This window comes from Cavia porcellus, unplaced genomic scaffold, assembly GCF_034190915.1.
Source record: "Cavia porcellus strain 051 isolate PalLab524CR breed Dunkin Hartley unplaced genomic scaffold, mCavPor4.1 scaffold_14, whole genome shotgun sequence".
In the NCBI taxonomy this organism is placed as follows: Eukaryota; Metazoa; Chordata; class Mammalia; order Rodentia; family Caviidae; genus Cavia; species Cavia porcellus.
The window spans coordinates 51,022,085-51,039,011 of NW_026947497.1; the positions used below are offsets into that span (position 1 = coordinate 51,022,085).

The 16,927-nt window shown below is 39.9% G+C and overlaps 1 protein-coding gene across 1 annotated transcript in view; it reads right to left on the bottom strand.

Moving 5' to 3' along the window:
- Smarca5 (SWI/SNF related, matrix associated, actin dependent regulator of chromatin, subfamily a, member 5) overlaps positions 1 to 16,387 on the bottom strand; it is a 37,292-nt gene extending 20,905 nt beyond the window's left edge. The window contains exons 1-9 of the mRNA XM_003476989.5: positions 15,873 to 16,387; positions 12,044 to 12,118; positions 8,360 to 8,526; positions 6,739 to 6,839; positions 4,885 to 4,985; positions 3,943 to 4,122; positions 1,942 to 2,097; positions 1,714 to 1,845; positions 61 to 129 (exon numbers count right to left, since the gene is read on the bottom strand). Coding sequence (XP_003477037.1) covers positions 61 to 129; positions 1,714 to 1,845; positions 1,942 to 2,097; positions 3,943 to 4,122; positions 4,885 to 4,985; positions 6,739 to 6,839; positions 8,360 to 8,526; positions 12,044 to 12,118; positions 15,873 to 16,046 — 1,155 coding nt within the window. The 5' untranslated portion in view covers positions 16,047 to 16,387. The remainder of the gene's footprint in view (positions 1 to 60; positions 130 to 1,713; positions 1,846 to 1,941; positions 2,098 to 3,942; positions 4,123 to 4,884; positions 4,986 to 6,738; positions 6,840 to 8,359; positions 8,527 to 12,043; positions 12,119 to 15,872) is intronic.
- Between the last annotated feature and the right edge of the window lie 540 nt (positions 16,388 to 16,927).

Consider the following 16,927-nt stretch of genomic DNA (forward strand, 5'->3'; position numbering starts at 1 on the left):
AAAAAAATTCACCCTTTTTCCCACTAAATGTATGCTTTAACTCTACTGTACAATACCTACCATATGAAGCCTCTCTACTAGCTTTTGATCCCCAAGGCAGTTGTTGGTATCAAACCAGGAATCAAAGTCCTATATAAACAAATAGAATATAATATTAATGATGGCCTGTGATGTCAGCTAGAAAGACAATTTCTAGAATTAGTACCCCTGAGTTGTGATCCATAAAAACCATTTAGGTCTGGCCCCTATTTCCACATGTCATTTTCACTAATGAATTTTACAAGTGTTTAGAAATCAAATCACTTCCTACACATTTTTCTCCAAAACATAAAATTTGACCGTAGAACTGAAATATCAGAATGGTTTTTTATGGATTGTTTTATTTTGTTTTTGGAGGTAGGGGCTTACTATGTAACCCAGCTGGCCTTAAGTTCAGTGATCTACCTGCTCCAGCTTCCTGAGTGCTGAGATTACAGCCATGAGACACCATGCCCAACTCAGCAAGTTTTATAAAAATAATTACAATATTCAAATACATAGTTTTAAGTAATTCATTAAAAGTGAAACTATACAACCTTTCAAGCATCTGATAAAAGACAGTGTCCTTTATCCTTATCTCTTGAAGGTATTTGTGTATCTGCTTTGGTTTTGAGTGAACATAATCTTGTATTTCATTATTATAACAAAAACAAACTTCTAAAAGAGATTAACAAACAAAAATGTCAACATAGTAAAAAAAAGAACATTAGAACTAAAACATCAGAGTACATAAAAACAGAACTAAATTGCTTTGGGTTTAAATATTATTTCATAAATTTCTGTTATTTTCAAATGGTCATTAACACAGGAAACTAAAATACACACGTTTTGCAACCACCAAGCGTTCTTCAAAGTGGTCCCCAAAGCATTCCCCTACTCCAGCTGTGGGAACAGAGGCTCAAACTGAAACTTGGCCCAGCAAAACACGACCTCGACTAATTGCACATACTCCTTATATTTAACTTATATTTCTAATTTTTTTATTTTTGCTTTTTTCTGGTACCAGGGATTGAACTCACAATCTCACACTTGCCAGACAGGTGTTTATGCTGCTGAGCTAAATCCCCAGCCCCTTAAGTTATATTTCTAATACAACGAATAGTTAGCCATTCTGTTTCTACAAATGATCTATAAAGAATTTTATAGATCATGAATTTTGTTAGATTATAATAATGTAAGAGAGTAGACAGACTTCACCACATAGGAAAGGCCATTTCTAACTGCAAAACACAAGTAGCATGAGGTACATAAAAATTTGTTCAGGAATGCTTTCAGTATCTGAAAACACTCGATTAGAACCCCTGAAACAAAGCTAGACCAACATGAGACTCAAACAGAAGTGAGAAGTTAACCAATTCCAGATGGAGAAAACAGTGATTTGAAATGAGACTGAAACAGTCTCAAAAGTAAATCCCCAGGGCCAGGGTTACAGCTCAATGGCATAAGGGCCTACTTGGCAACTGTGAGGTCATGAGTTTGATCCCTAGCACCGAAAAAAATAAATAAATAAATTTTCAGAATGTGCACAACTTAACATATTAATAACAGGTTAACAACACAAAATGAAAAACTAACAGTTTACTAGAAGCACTGCAGAAAGGTAAGCCAATTCGACTATAAAAATGTATAGCATTAAACATTACTATTAATTAGAAAACAATTAGAAATACTTACATCTGCTGAATTAAATACATCTGGCAACAAAAAATTAAGAAGTGACCAGAGTTCATGCAAGTTGTTCTGAAGAGGCGTTCCAGTTAACAGTAGCCGATTTGTAGTCTTGAATTCCCGCACTATTTCTGACAACTGAAAGAAACAAATTTTACCATTAGAGTACTCTGAAATGCATCAGATTTTCAAATAAAGGCAAAAATGATTTTTACATGCTAACTATGACATTACCTTAGACTTTTCATTTTTGATTCTGTGAGCTTCATCTATAACTAAGTATCTCCAGTTAAACTTTTTGAATACAGACTTCTCTTTAATAAGCATTTCATAAGATGTCACACATACATCCCATTCTCCTGGTAACAGAACATCTCTGACAAAAGCAGCCTGTGAGGCAAAAGAAAAAAATTCCATCATTCGGAAATCAATTATATGTTGAATTTATTGACAAGTAACCTAATACACAAGAGTATTAAAAGGCGATAGAGCAGGTATATTAGGTAAGCATTTAGAACTAGTTTACCTATCACTACAGTAACATCCTCAGTCATTTGTGTCAGATTTGTAAATTAAAAAAGAAACTAACAAAGTTAATCAGCACAAAATTCGTTAACTTGGGTCTTTTCTTTTTTTTTTTTGGTCTTTTTTCGTTTTTATCGGTACCAGGGATCGAACTCAAACTGAGTGCTTGCAAGCAGGTGCTTATGCCACTGAGCTAAATCCCCAGCCCCTTAACTTAGGTCTTAAAATGTCTTCTTCCTACAGATTCAGTAGGTCTTCACACCCTTACATAATGGGATTTCTAAGCCTAAGTAAAAAGACTGAAGCATAATCTACAGTAAGCAATTTTATTCCTTTTAGGTTCATAAGCATATTAACACATTGCTGTTATTATTCTCATTTTATAGGTAAGGAAACTGAAAGCTGGGCAATTGAGCCCTAAAACAAAAAGCAATTTGGTGATTTAAAATATTCAAAGCACCTATAAAGGAATAAGAAACATTTAGACTCAGTGCCAAGAAATGAAGAGGAAAAAGTATAAAATCATTTAATACCATATGGATAAACTTCCAAATCTAAAGTCTGCAATTCTATATAGGGTGTTATAGCTGCATCTAGATAGATGTCCCCAAAAGCCTCATGCAGTCACAGGTGGGACTTTTTCACAGGTGGCCAGATGTAGGGTATGTGACTGATTCACACTGCAGGGCTAGACTCAAGGGCACTAGGATTAAGAGAGCGAGTGTTGCATCCTAAGTAGTCTGGATAACACAAAGCGGACAAAAAACTATAGTAAGCTCCTTGTTTTTCTGTTGTCTTTGCCTGCCACAAACTGTCTCTCCTCTGCTACCTACTTCTCTACCACGTGCCACCTTTCCTTGGAGCCAGCCAACTATGGATTAAACCTCCATAAACTGTGAGCCGAATAAACCTTTCCTTCCCTAACCTGTGGGTGTCATGTATTTTATCTCAGCAATGAGAAAATTAACTAAGATACAGTGTCATTATTCTCATGTCTTCTCCCCAAAAGGATGTTGTTGATTAATCAACATTTTATTTTGATAGTGTCATAACAATTTATCAACTTCTATACTGTGATTATTACGTTTACATTTGTAATCTAAAATATCTGGCTCCTTAAGTTTCTAACAGCCTTAAGGCAGGCGTGTTGGCACACACCTGAAATCCCACCACTCCAGAGGCTGAGGAAGGAGGATCATTGCAAGTTTGAGACCAGCCTATACAAAGTGAGCTCAAGGCCAGCCTGAACTGCATAGCAAGAATCTGTCTCAAAAAGGAAAAAAAAAAATTCTAACCGCTTCATACATTCAGAACCTTTTTTAAAACAATACTTAGGAGAAAACATAGCCTGGGCTTCATACAATCCACTCACCAAAAAGGAAAAATGATTCTTTCAGCTTTCTAGTTTCTAATACCTCCAAGATAATACATTTGTAAACTACTAGTATTTAAGACAACTAGTGGTGGCAAACCTATGACATGAGTATTATTTTAAGGTACAGTTGTTTCTTCTGAACTAAAATTTCAGTATTCGGTGTAATAGCAGTGTTAGCATACTGCAATAAATGAGATTGGGCATTCATGACTAAAAGGTTTGCTATCACTAATACAGACCTTTTCTCTTTTATTATCCTTCCTCTAGCTATTCCCAAACCCAAGCCCGAATTGAAATTCCTTTAATGGCAAAATTTAATGGAATACTAAACTTACTCTTTGTTCTTTATCTCCTATCAAGCAAACAGATCTAAGGGTGGGCACCCATCTCTTGAGTTCACTCATCCAGTTGTGTAACGTAGACTTAGGAACCAAAACCATATGAGGACCAGGAATGTTTCTATAGTGTTTCATGTACCCAAGAAGGGAAATTGTTTGCAGAGTCTTTCCCAGGCCCTGAAAGAGTTCAAAACAACCATGAAGCAATAAAAAAAACAAGAACATGAGTCATCTTTGTACTTCCCAACATATGTAGAAAAATTTAAAAGAAACGAGACATGTTTATGCTAGCTAACACATGGCAGGAATTTAACATGGAATTTAACATTAGCTTACAAACAGGAATTAACATTAGCTTACAAATATTAAGTCACATGATTTTATCACTCTGTAAGTTCCAGAAGTGCAGTCAGTATTCCCAAAGATATCTGGCACATCTAGAAGTGAAACATTGCTTTTGTTTCCATACTTTTTCACTATCAATTGTTTTATTTCTATAGCGATAAGGATTCTTTTCAAAACCTTTATTGCATAACTACTAAGTAGTAAATACAAGATAAAAGAGTTTCATGAAACAGAAGTATGTAAGCTGCCACCCTGGAAAATAGTTATTTTCAGATGATAAACATTAAAAGATCTCATCTAAGGAAAATATTCAAACTACTTCTATAAAACAAAAGTTTAAAACTTAAAGTTTCTCAAAATATATTATTTTGAAATTTATTCTTCTACTCTCACAAATAATAATTCCTTAAGGGAAGAGCCCATTTATACCACTGAAACAAGCTGCTTCCAGCAGTTAGAAAGAAAATTAGTTGGTAACAGTTCTAGATGTAATTATAGTCAATGAAACTATTTTATATTGTCTCAACTTCTATAAACTTAATGTATAAACTACCTTTAATTACAAAATATGGTCTCTGAAAAACTACCACCTACCATTTCATCTGCCAGGATACCATTGATGCCATTTTCATACAAAGAAATAAGCCAGTTCAGTCCTCGAACCTGATAATCCCTCAGTTTACCCCACTTCACATCTAAAAAAAAAAATATAGAGTACATATTCTGAGACCAAGACTCGGAATGGTGCTTTGATCTAATAATCTCATACCTGCTAACCTATTTTTACCCTAGGACACACCTAAGAGCAAAAGAAAACACACTGCACATTTTGAAGACAAGAAAAGGCACTTCCTTTCATCCGAAACGCAAGAGATTTAAGTGGGGCCCTCGTGTGCTTACTGATCTCACTTTCTTTTCCAGGAAATTCTTTCACTGTGGGAATTCTGCAAGTTGCAAGTTCCTGGAGGTACCCTCAACATCTGGAATGGGGTAGGCACAGTTACATGAGACAAGCGACCACAACCAGTCTGACAATCCGCCCAGGACTCGCCCAAACCATCAGCTGCAGCTACAGACTGGCTGGCCCTAGAAACTCCCCAGTTTCCACTGTTAAGGCTGCCACCAGCGTTTCTAACCTAGTGCTTTCATCCCTCATAGAGACTGAAACAGTGACTCACTGGAGGGCTTTGCTCCTGTTAAAAATAGGAGATCAACAGGAAAGCCCTGGGGGCTGGGGATTTAGCTCAGCGGCATAAGCACCTGCCTTGCAAGCGGGCGGTCGTGAGTTCGATCCCTGGTACCAATAAAAATGAAAAAGACAAAAAAAAGAAAAAAAAACAGGAAAGCCCTTTTCTGTCTTTCATAATTATACAGACAGCAACTCTTTCTGGAAACACACAGCACTCATCCCTGTCCCCCCACAAATCACTGCTTTAGGACGAAAAGCCGAACAGCGCCAGGGAAACTAGTCATAATGCAAGACTATGAGAAAGAAACAGCCACAACTTCTTTTCCCACTATGTACGGTAATACATTTGACTCTGGACTCTAGCCTCATTTGAAGTGAAAACTGGGTGCTCTTTTTTAAAAATAAGTGGGGGTGGGGAGGTTTTCCCTGAAAGTGTAACCCTTAAACCAAAAGCCAAACTCCTAACCACATTTAAGTCCAGCTGAAGTTCAATTAGCTAAGAGTTCTCAGAAACTTCTCATCCTGTAATACAGAGATTTGGGGAAATTTCTATGCTAGCAGACAAAATAATATGTAAGTGAAACTTAAAACTCCAAATCTTTTGGAAAATCACTAATAAATAAATTTCACAAGGGGCTGGGTGTTTAGCTCATCGGCTCAAGCTCTTGCTGGAGATAAGCTCGAGGTTCTGAGTTCGATCCCTGGTACCAAAAGAAATAAATTTCACAGGGCGTGGTGGCTCACGCCTGTAATCCCAACACTCAGAAGGCTGAGGCAGGAGGATCGCTGAGAGTTTGAGACCAGCCTGGGCTACAAGGTGAGCTCAAGGCCGGCCTGAACTACATAGAGACACCTCATCTCAAAAGACAAAAAAAAAAGAAAGAAAGAAATTTCACAAGAAATCAAGACATACAAAAACAGCAGATGAGAAAGCAAAATTCTTTCTAAAGTTTGTTTTGTTTTTAAACATCAACTGTCTTATCCTCAAAAAATACTGTATAAGTAAAAACTATTCCCAGTTTGAATGTACTACTAATAAACTCCTTAACATTTTGTATACCTTTGCAATACAGCACCCCATCATTTAACAGTATTACCACTATCAAAACTAAATCTGAAGGTTATTCATAACACCAACAAATATCTAAGATTACTAAGTTTCCCTATAAACTGTAGCCAAGTCAACTCCAAAACACTAACAATGGGTGTTTCAAAGGGGATCTTTTAAAAATCAAGTAATTAAGGTGCGTTTCACATACATGATGGAGAGTCCTCAAATCGAGTGCAAATATTGGTTGCTTTAGAGCTTTCTGTTAGTAGTTCTTCATCCTCCTCTTGCTCTGTTCTACGGTGCCGGTAACTGTCAAAATGAAAATTGTCTTGAGTTTTAGAGTCAAGTTTGAAACTACCAGCTACTGGCTTGGCACGGTGGTGCAAATGTTATCCCAGTACTCAGGAGGCTGAGGCAGGAGGATTCCATGAGTTCAAGGGCAGTCTGGGTTACATAATGAGTTCAAAGCTTGGCATAACTAGATAGAAATCCTCTGACTAAGGATATAGCTCAGCAACACAAACATCTACCTTGTAAGCATAAGGGCCCAAGTTCAATCCCAGTACCATTAACAAATTAAAAAAAAAATAAAAATAAGATAGACTGCCAAAAAAAAAAAAAACCTATCAGCTACCATTTCAACCTAACAGTCAAGTGACTGACCCAGACTTTACAGTAATTTTTCTAATAGGCACACACATTTAGCCAAAAAGTAAGTATCAGAAATCCCAGCTGGGTTGTGGTGGCTCATACCTGTAATCCCAGCACTCAGGAGGCTGAGGCAGAAGAATCGTTGTGAGTTCGAGACCAGCCTGGGCTACAAAGTGAGCTTAAGGCCAGCCTGAACTGTGTAGAGAGACCCTGTCTCAAAAAGACTATATATATACAGTATCAGAAATCCCTAGTACATTTAAATCTGAAATATTTTTCACAATTAATCTACAGGACACATAAAATTGCTGTGAAAATACAGTACTAACTATACGTTAACTGTAACTTGAGAAAGCCCTGCACTCTAGAAAAATGACAAGGAACAACTACAAGTTCAAGCCTAGCCTGTGAAATTTAGTGAGATCCACTCTCAAAAATAAAAAGCAAAAACCAGAGTTGGGGGTTAGTTTAGTATGATGGTGCTGGGTTTAATGCTCAGGGCCATATACACACACATATAACATACACATGCACATACACAATACACATAGACACCTACATACATCTCTGCCTCCAAATTCTACACCCTGAAACATTCAGATACATCCCCTTACTGAGGTCTTAGTACATCATGGGGGCTCAGGTGAGTAAAACCACCTACTTCTCCCTATTCTTAAGTTTCCAATTTTGTATATGCAACAAATATTTTCATCTCATTTAGAAAACAACTGGCATGCTCTTGAGATCTTGCAGTGAATTTAACACTGGTCAGTTTTATAAAGTGTTTCATATTTTAGACAATCTTGCATATTACTGATTGTACCTTCACACAGAATTACAGCCACCCCAGGGAGCTGAAACTGCCCTCTGTCTATTAACTAAATACCCTAACTACCCAACCAGCATGGAAATTTTTAAGAATTTATAAATTCAACGTGAGTAAAGTACTTTTTTTTTTTTTAAGTAAAGTACTTTCAAAAAACGCCCAAGAATAGCATACTCCTTGACACTTTATAGTGTTACGCATAATATTTAATTATTTATATACTTACAACTACACCCTGCCAGACCAGTACAGCCAAAGAGAGAACTGCAATTTTTAAAAGACATGATTTTATGTCTCTAATGAAGACTATCAAAAATAAGTCTGGTGGGATGAAGTGTAAATTGGTACTCACTCGCCGACTGAGAGCAAGTTCTGCTTCTCGTCCTTTTTCACTCGAGGACGCCCTGGTTTCATCTTCAGAGGTGAGGTCGGAGTCTTCTGAGCAGCCGGCTGAATGAAATGTGCGAACAGCTCTGTCTGCTTTAATAAATACTCAAACCGATTTGCTCGATCCGTTTGCTGCAAAAAGTTTAAAACATATTTCATCAAAACTTCAGAAATCTGGGGCTGGGAATTTAGCTCAGCGGCATAAGTGCCTGCCTTGCAAGCAGGCAGTTGTGAGTTCGATCCCTGGTACCGGTAAAAAGGAAAAAGACAAAAAAAAAAAAAAAAAACCTTCAGAAATCAGTTTCCACATGCTTGAAACTCACCAACAAAAAGGAACAAATCACTGAGACATATGACAAAATGCAAGTCTCAAAAGCACTCTGCAAAGGAGACCCCAAACAGGATGTCTATGGTGTGTGAGCCACTACGTTACTGTAGCTGAAGCACTGGGCAGCAAACAGACCAGAGGTGGAAAGGAGGTGGGGCCAGAACAGCGCCGAAAGGCAGGAGCAGAAACTAGTGCAGTGCTGCTGAAATGACTGCATCTATTTGCTGAGACTCAAAATATTTCAAGCTTAAAAATGCTAATTTTGGGGGGCTGGGGATTTAGCTCAGCGGCAAAGCACCTGCCTTGCAAGCAGGCGGTCGTGAGTTCAATCCCCGGTACCGATAAAAATGAAAAAGACAAAAAATTAAAATAAATAAAAATGCTAATTTTTTACAATATAACTGAGGAACAATTTGTTAACAGTCAAAGAAAGCATGCAATTAAAGTAAATTTATTCAGAAAAATATCTTGGTCATTCATCAAACTGATAACTTTTTGGAAACAGGGTCTCACTATGGAGTGCAGGCTGACCTTGAACTTGCTATGTAGCCCAGGCTGACCTTGAACTTGCTATGTAGTCCAGGGTGTCCTCAAACCAACGGCAATCCTCCTGCCTCAGCCTCCTGAGTGCTAGGATTACAGGCCCACACCACCATGCCCCACTGAGACCAAATTTCAAAAAGGCATCAGGCTTAAAGAACATTTTTAAAATCATGAATTATTCAATAGGCCAATGTAATTAACACTATTTCTTCCCTTCATACTTGCCATCTTCCCCTAAATAATGGTGTAAGTTTTTCCCATTATCCCACCAAGAGAATAGAAGAATCTGAACAAAAAAGATCTCTGAAAACAAGTTTGCAAAAAATAACGAGGATAGGGACTGTCAGTGGCTCAAGCGCTTGCCTGATAGCCGTGAGGTCATGAGTTTGATCCCCCATACCAAAAAAAAAAAAAAAAAAAACACAGAGGGCTGGGCACCTAGCTCAGCCAACAGAGTGCCTGCCTAACAAGCACAAAATCATGAATTCAATCTCGGGTTACCCCCCCCCTAAAAAAAAGAAGCAATAGAATCTAGAGTCTTTAGGCAACAAGTTTTTTACAGAAGCAATGATAGCTAGGTCAGATTATAAGCAAGAGAAAGAACAGAAAAGGTTAGTCAACACTGCTGCCAACGTATGTTTAAAATGTCAGTTCTAGAGAATTACAAAACAGGCATTTTACCTAACAAAGTCAATGCTAGAGATTTATATAAGAACTGTGTGTGTGAATTTTAAATTCATTTATTTCTTTCTGTTTTTTAAGACAGGGTCTCACTAAGTACCTTAGGCTGGCCTTGAACTCATAGTGATCCTCCTGCCTCAGCCTCCCAAGTGCGAGGATACAAACATTTGCCACCATGCCTGGCTTTATAAGAGCATATGCTTCTTTAAAAAAAAAAAAAAAAAAAAAAAAACTGAAACCCAGTTTGTTATCAGGAAGGAGCATGGTCATAATGCTTCAGTGGGTCCCAGGAAAGGAGGCACACATTTGTAATCCCTGCACTTTGAGCGTCTGAGGCAGGAAAATCTCTAAGTTACAGTCCCAGTCTGAGTACTTTAGCAAGATTCTGTTTCAAAATTTTAAAATACTGGTGCTAGAATGTAGCTCAGTGCAAAGGCCCTGGGCATACCCTCCACCCCCTCAAAGAGTCACCCATGCACAAGCTGTTGACATTCTCCTCCCTAACAGGGCCCTACAGAGAAGCCAAAAAGTCTAAGCTGTTTTAAAAATACTGAACTCACATATACTACATGTAATGGTATATTCAATCCAAAGTCAGATCTAACAAAAGCCTTCATACAACTACATGTTAGGGTTTAAAAAAAAAAAAGAGGGGCTGGGGATTTAGCTCAGCGGCATAAGCGCCTGCCTTGCAAGCAGGAAGTCGTGAGTTCGATCCCTGGTACCGATAAAAACAAAAAAGACACACAAAAAAAAAGGACTACTCTCCTAATTATGTTCAAAGATCAAGACATTCAAGTACTTTTCTAGAGTACTCAAAATTTTAAATCATAGCTGCAGCTATTATTAGGGATAAAAAACAGGCACTTTGTTGCTTGAGGGAGTAAGGTTTAAATAAAAATGGCTTGAGATACTAAAAGGTTAAAAGACAGTAGTGAAAGGAGGAAAAACTAACAGACATCAGTTTAAAACCCAATGGAAATTGCAACGAATCACCCTGAACTAACTTCTTTGACATAGAAAGAAATGAGGACAGCAGAAGCATGAGAGACAGCCTTGCAATTTTCTGTGAGAAGACAGAAAACAAGGGTGTGGCAGAAACAGGATAAAGAGACTGGTCAGAGTAGCTGAGTTTGGGATACTAAATGAAACTGCTGAGCGGCAGACCTGCCTACCATGGTGGCACGGGCCTGTAACCGCAGCAGCTGAAAGGCCAAGGCAATGGCAAGTCCCACCCAGCCTGGGCCCAGCGAGTGACACACTGCCTGATAATAAAAATAAAAAGGGCTGCGGACACAACTTACGGTAAAGGTCCTGGGTTCAAACCCCAGTACCATGAAGGAAAAGAAACTGCATTTGCCTTAAAGTAGTGTTCATTTTAAACAGTGACCTAAAAAATATGCTCTTTAAACAGACGGACAGCAAAATAAGCATTTACATATACAAAATATAAAACAGTATCTAAATCATGATTCGTAATTTCTATATACAATCATGTGTACCTATCATGCTAGGATTTAGACAAAGTATTTGATGAATTTGAGAGAAAGTCAAAGGGCAAGGAAAAGTGCCTTTCAAAATATGTGTAAAGACCTATGCACCAGGAATCACTGGAAGCTCATCAAGGAGATTAGGGGGACAGCGTCCCTGTTACTGTCCCACCATAGTAGGAGAACACACACACATACAGAATACCTACTCTGGTTTTCACCTCACTTGATAAAACCTTAAAGGTGTCAAAAGAATGAGACAATTACATCATATTATGCAGATTCCTAGAATACATCTATTTGGTTTCCATAGGTAAATACAATACAGCACTTATGGTATCCCATATAAGGTACATTTATAACATACCTGCTCTAATTTTTGTCTTTTTGAGACAAGCTCTCACTACATAGTCCAGGTTGGCCTTGAAGTCAAGATGTAGTCCAGGCAGGCCTGAAACTCAGAGTGCTCTTCCTGCCTCATCAGGTTCCCAAGACTACTGGGATTACACATATGCCACCACATCCAGCCTCCTCTAATTACAAAAACTAAAACAAAATTGTCTAACAAAAAACTCCACTGTAGACTGTCTTCACTGTCTAAACATACCATTTTTTCTTCGTAGGTAGGATCTGGTTCTTGGATTTCTTTTTGCTTTCCTGGTGATGCATCATCAAATACTTCCTAATAGGAAGGAAAAAAAAATCATAAGATTATTTTTCAACAACAATCAACTCACCACTATACACTGATTTCTGCCCAGAGCACATCCTAAATTTTACCTAAATCCCTAGACACTTAAGTGACTGTCTTCTAACCTGACAGGAAATCCAATATGGATAAAATACAATGCAGGTAGCAACCCATTTAAGCCAACTGTGTAAATGGTACAGCTGCTGCCAGGATTAAAACAGTTTTGTCAGTATCATCCTAAAATCACTTTCTATACCAGTCCTATAACCAAATCTGTTTTCTTTAAAAAGTTACAAAAACTGAACACTACAAATTATGAAGGAAGATCCCCTCTTATCACACAATTGTACTTACCTATAGCACACTACACAAAGGTTCACCTGCAAGGCAGCATTAGTAACTGACTGCCATCATCTGGATTATTACTAAAAGCTTATCATGTAGCCTAAAGTGAATAACTTAGGTACTGTCCAATTCCTAAATTAGTAACAGCTATGGTATTATACATGTATTCATTTTGACATTCAATGCCACAAATAACAACAACAAAAAAGCAGTAATTTTTATGCTGTCAAATTCCACTCATTCGTCAGAAAACAATGCAACACAACAGGGCACAGCCGTGTGCCCATATAATGCCAGTTACTCTGGAGGTTGAAGCAGAAGAATGACTTGGGCCCAGGAGTTTGAAATCAGCCTGGCTAACATAAGGAGATAATAGTTCATTTTTAAAAAATGTTAGTACACGGGCTGGGGATTTAGCTCAGTGGCATAAGTGCCTGCCTTGCAAGCAGGCAGTCGTGAGTTCGATCCCTGGTACCGGTAAAAACGAAAAAGACAAAAAAAAAAAAAAAAAAATGGTAGTACAAATATATTTTTCATTAATTTACAAGTCTGTGCTTACATGCTATTATAAAGCTGTGATTTAAAAATGTGGGGGAGGTGGTCTTTTGTAGTACTACAGTAAGGCCTCAAAGAGCCTAAGATCAACACTAACTTCACTGTTAACCCTTTAAGCATACTTGTATCCTTACGTTCATCCTAGGTCTCTCCTCTTCACAAACAGAAATGACAAAGCCAAAAAAAAAAAAAAAAAAAAAACAGAAATGACAAAGCCACCAAAGTTCACAAAACTTTTGCTAAAATTCCATTAAAGGTCAAATAAGTCCCACAAAAATAAATATTCTTTCCAAAAGTAGTTATTATTTCTCCCATGGTAAAGATTGAACTGAATAAATAGGATGGCAATTATTTCTGGGAAAAATCAACTTAGAAAAAAGTTCATGCTGGATTTACTGTCTGATTTTGGGAAAAATGACATTAAATTCAAACATGACAGAAGCATTTTAAAATATCTTTTTCAGGGGCTAGGGATTTAGCTCAGCGGCATAAGCCATCTGCCTTGTAAGCAGGCGGTCGTAAGTTCAATACCCGGTATCCATAAAAAGAAAAAAGAAAATAAAATATCTTTCTCTAGGGGGCTGGGGATTTAGCTCAGTGGCATAAGCGTCTGCCTGGCAAGTGCAAGGTCATGAGTTTGATTCCCAGCACCAAAAAAAAAAAATCTTTTTCCAGATCGCTAAACAGAACTGTTTGCACTCTCACTGTTAGAATGTCCATTTTATGCTTTAATTTTGTAACTTGAACAACTAGTAATTCATCAACTAGCAATTTCTGAGTTTATTCAAAATTTTGTATTATTTCTACCCTTTTTTGTTTTGCTTTTTTTCTCCTTAAGTTAAAAAAAAAAAATTTTTTTTGTCTTTTTCGTTTTTATCGGTATGAGGGATCAAACTCACGACTGCCTGCTTGCAAGGCAGGCGCTTACACCGCTGAGCTAAATCCCCAGCCCTCTTAAGTAAAATTTTTAAAAAATATTTTTCATACACAAAACAGATTATGAGCATCTTTATGCATGTGAGCCCAAACCTAGTTTTTAACCTATAAACCTCAGTGATTCTGAATTCGATCAAGGAAATAAGAGAATACATTTTAAAATATTTTTTAAAAATCACTTTGTAAAGTGAAGAGAAAAATAAGACACATGTAACAAAATAAAATTATTGGGCTGGGAAATTAGGTCAGCAGAGCACAAGTGCCTACCTGACAGGCACAAAGTCCTGAGTTTGATCCCCAATACCAAAAAAATTAAGTAAACCAAGGTGAAAATAACTGTCATTCTTACTAAATAAAATTGTCAAACTTTTTCTGAAGCACATGACCATCCAAGATGTAAGAAAGGGCTTGCTTTAGAGCCAGACCTGAATTCTATTACCAAGTTGTGTTTATAAAACTCATTTGCTTCACTTGAAAAATATAAAACAAGTTTAGGGTCTGGACCCTCAGTGGCAAAGTTTGAGGCTTGGGTTCAATTCTCAGCACAACAAAACCTAAGAACTACTGAGTTTATAAAGTAGCTATTTTCACATCCATATTTTTGTTTTGAGACCGGGTCTCATTATGTAACTCGGACTGACTCTTCATGTACCCCATGCAGGCCTCTAGACTCCCAAGTGTTGGTATTACAGGCATGCACAACCGTGCCCGGCTTGACATTCATAGTTATTTTTAAATTTTAATTTATTTTTAATTTAAACATACAACCAATTCAAAAATTCAAGAAAAGATAATGCATTTTGATTGGAAACAGAATCAGATGACTGAAAACTGCAGGATATAAGAGTTTGTTTTCCATTAAAGTCTACTCTCATCACTAACAGCCTTCAAAGACTATTACAATGTTACCTCATCCTAGGTACCTAGATGAAACTACCATTTCCTTACGGCGTTAATTTTCCACTAAGGCTCACTTTCAGAGCAGTGTTACTTCCATACGATTTTAAGGACTGAAAAATTCTAAAAATTTCGAACTAGGACTACACAATAATGTATCTCAAAATTAGTCGAAGGCCAAGAGTAAGACTGGAAGCATTCATTCTGTTTCCAAACGTCGCCAAGGCTAGGAACACACTCAACAGACGGGCTGGCGGTTCCCCCATCGCTCTCCACTCCAGATCCTGTCACCACCACCACCACTCCCCCTCCCCCGCCCCCTGCAGCCTAAACTAAACCCCAGAGAGCTAAGCAGCTAGTGGCAACATTTTTCTTTAAGGCCAAAGCTTGAGAAAAGAAAACCAGCTGGACTGAAAATGAGCCAATCGCTCCTGATTTGCTAGCACCTTCATCCATCCATCCATCCATCCCCCAAATGAGAAGGGATCCCAGCCAGCTGCTGCTGCTCCCGGCGGAGCAGGGCCTGGGAGGGGCCTCGTCGCCTTCGCACGGAGCAGCTGCGCCCCGCTCAGCCCCGCTGCGCACTCGGCTAGCAGTCTCTCGCCATTGTTTCTGCTCAGGACAGACGCTGCCCCCGCAAGCAAAGGGATGAGGAAAGAAAAAAGGCTCGGCCTGAGGATGCGCTGATTTTACTTACAGCCCCAGCTCGCCCGCCTACCGCACTGCCAGGGGGCACCTCCCTCGCGCTTCCTTGAAGTTTATTGGAAACTGAAGCACAGGCTGAGAAATTGAGACGGAATTATGGGGAAAAGGAACAAAGTAATCAAGGTCCTCTTTGGAACCAGCAGTGCGATCAAGGTGTGACAAGATTCATACTGCAACAGACACTTCAAAGGCGAAGTGCGAAAAATACACGTGGGTCGTTTTGGGGCAGCGAACCCTTGGGAACAGCACTCGGGGGCCGTAGGACCCCGCCGGGGCACCCTCCACCCCCGCCGCGAGGCATCCTCACCTCCACCTCGGCGTCCGCGGGACCGGCGCCGGCTGCAGCGGGAACCGCCAGGGCCGCGGCGCCCTCGGAGCCGCCTTTGTTGCCGCTGGAGCTCGCGCCGCCGGCCAAGGCGGCGGGCTTGGAAGGCGCGCTCTCTGGAGGCGGGGGCGGTGGAGGCTCGGCCGCGGTAGACATGATCCTCCGTCTGCGTCACCCGCTGGGCCCGGGTCGCCGGCAAGGATGCGGAGGCGGCCGAGGCCCGGGAGCCCGCGTCACTACGCACCGATGAGAGCGCGGGAGGCCCGGAAGCTGTCCGCCTCGCCGCGGGCCTGAGCCGGCCCTCCTGTCGTCCTCTTCCGCGGGGCTCCGGTTGCTCCCGGCGGGAACCACGTCGCCGAGGGTGGGCGGAGCCAGCCGGGTCACGGAGGTCGGGGGGCGGGCAGACTCAGAGGGTAGCGGGAAAGGAAAGGAAAGCGAAACAGAGTCCGAGCCAGAGAACTCGCTTTTCCTCCTCCTCTTCCTCTGGCAGCACCATCTATTTCGCCAGCATCCCGGACAACTACCTACACCACCTACTTTCAAGCCTCGCGAGAGTGCTAGTTGGTGCACGGGTCAAAACCCAAGGGCGCATGCGCTTCGTGAACTTCTTGCTGTAGGCCACGCCTCCTCGGGAACGCCGGCGGGCTCTAGTGCGGAGACTGGGCGGGGCCTCGCGGGCGCTCTGGCAGGCGCGGGTTGTGCGTCACTCCTTGGAGTGACGTGAGTACCGGGTGTTGCGTCGTTGCTAACCCCTCCGCATCCTCTGCGGGAAGACACTTGTGGGCTGACTCTCCTAGGTTTTGGACTGCCTAAAGTGGGCGTAAGCTAAACTGCAAAATGCTGCTGCGTTCACTGTGAAGTGTGATGTCTCTTTTTTGTTGTCTGAAAAAAATAGGCCATTTAGGAAGAGAATGACTTTTCTAAGTCTGTGTGTGTTAGCTAAGGACAACGTTAAGATACAATTTCTTCTGAATTATATGCAAAACTAAGCAAATGATTTTATGTGCGCATCGCCACTTAAGGGAAGAACGTGAGTA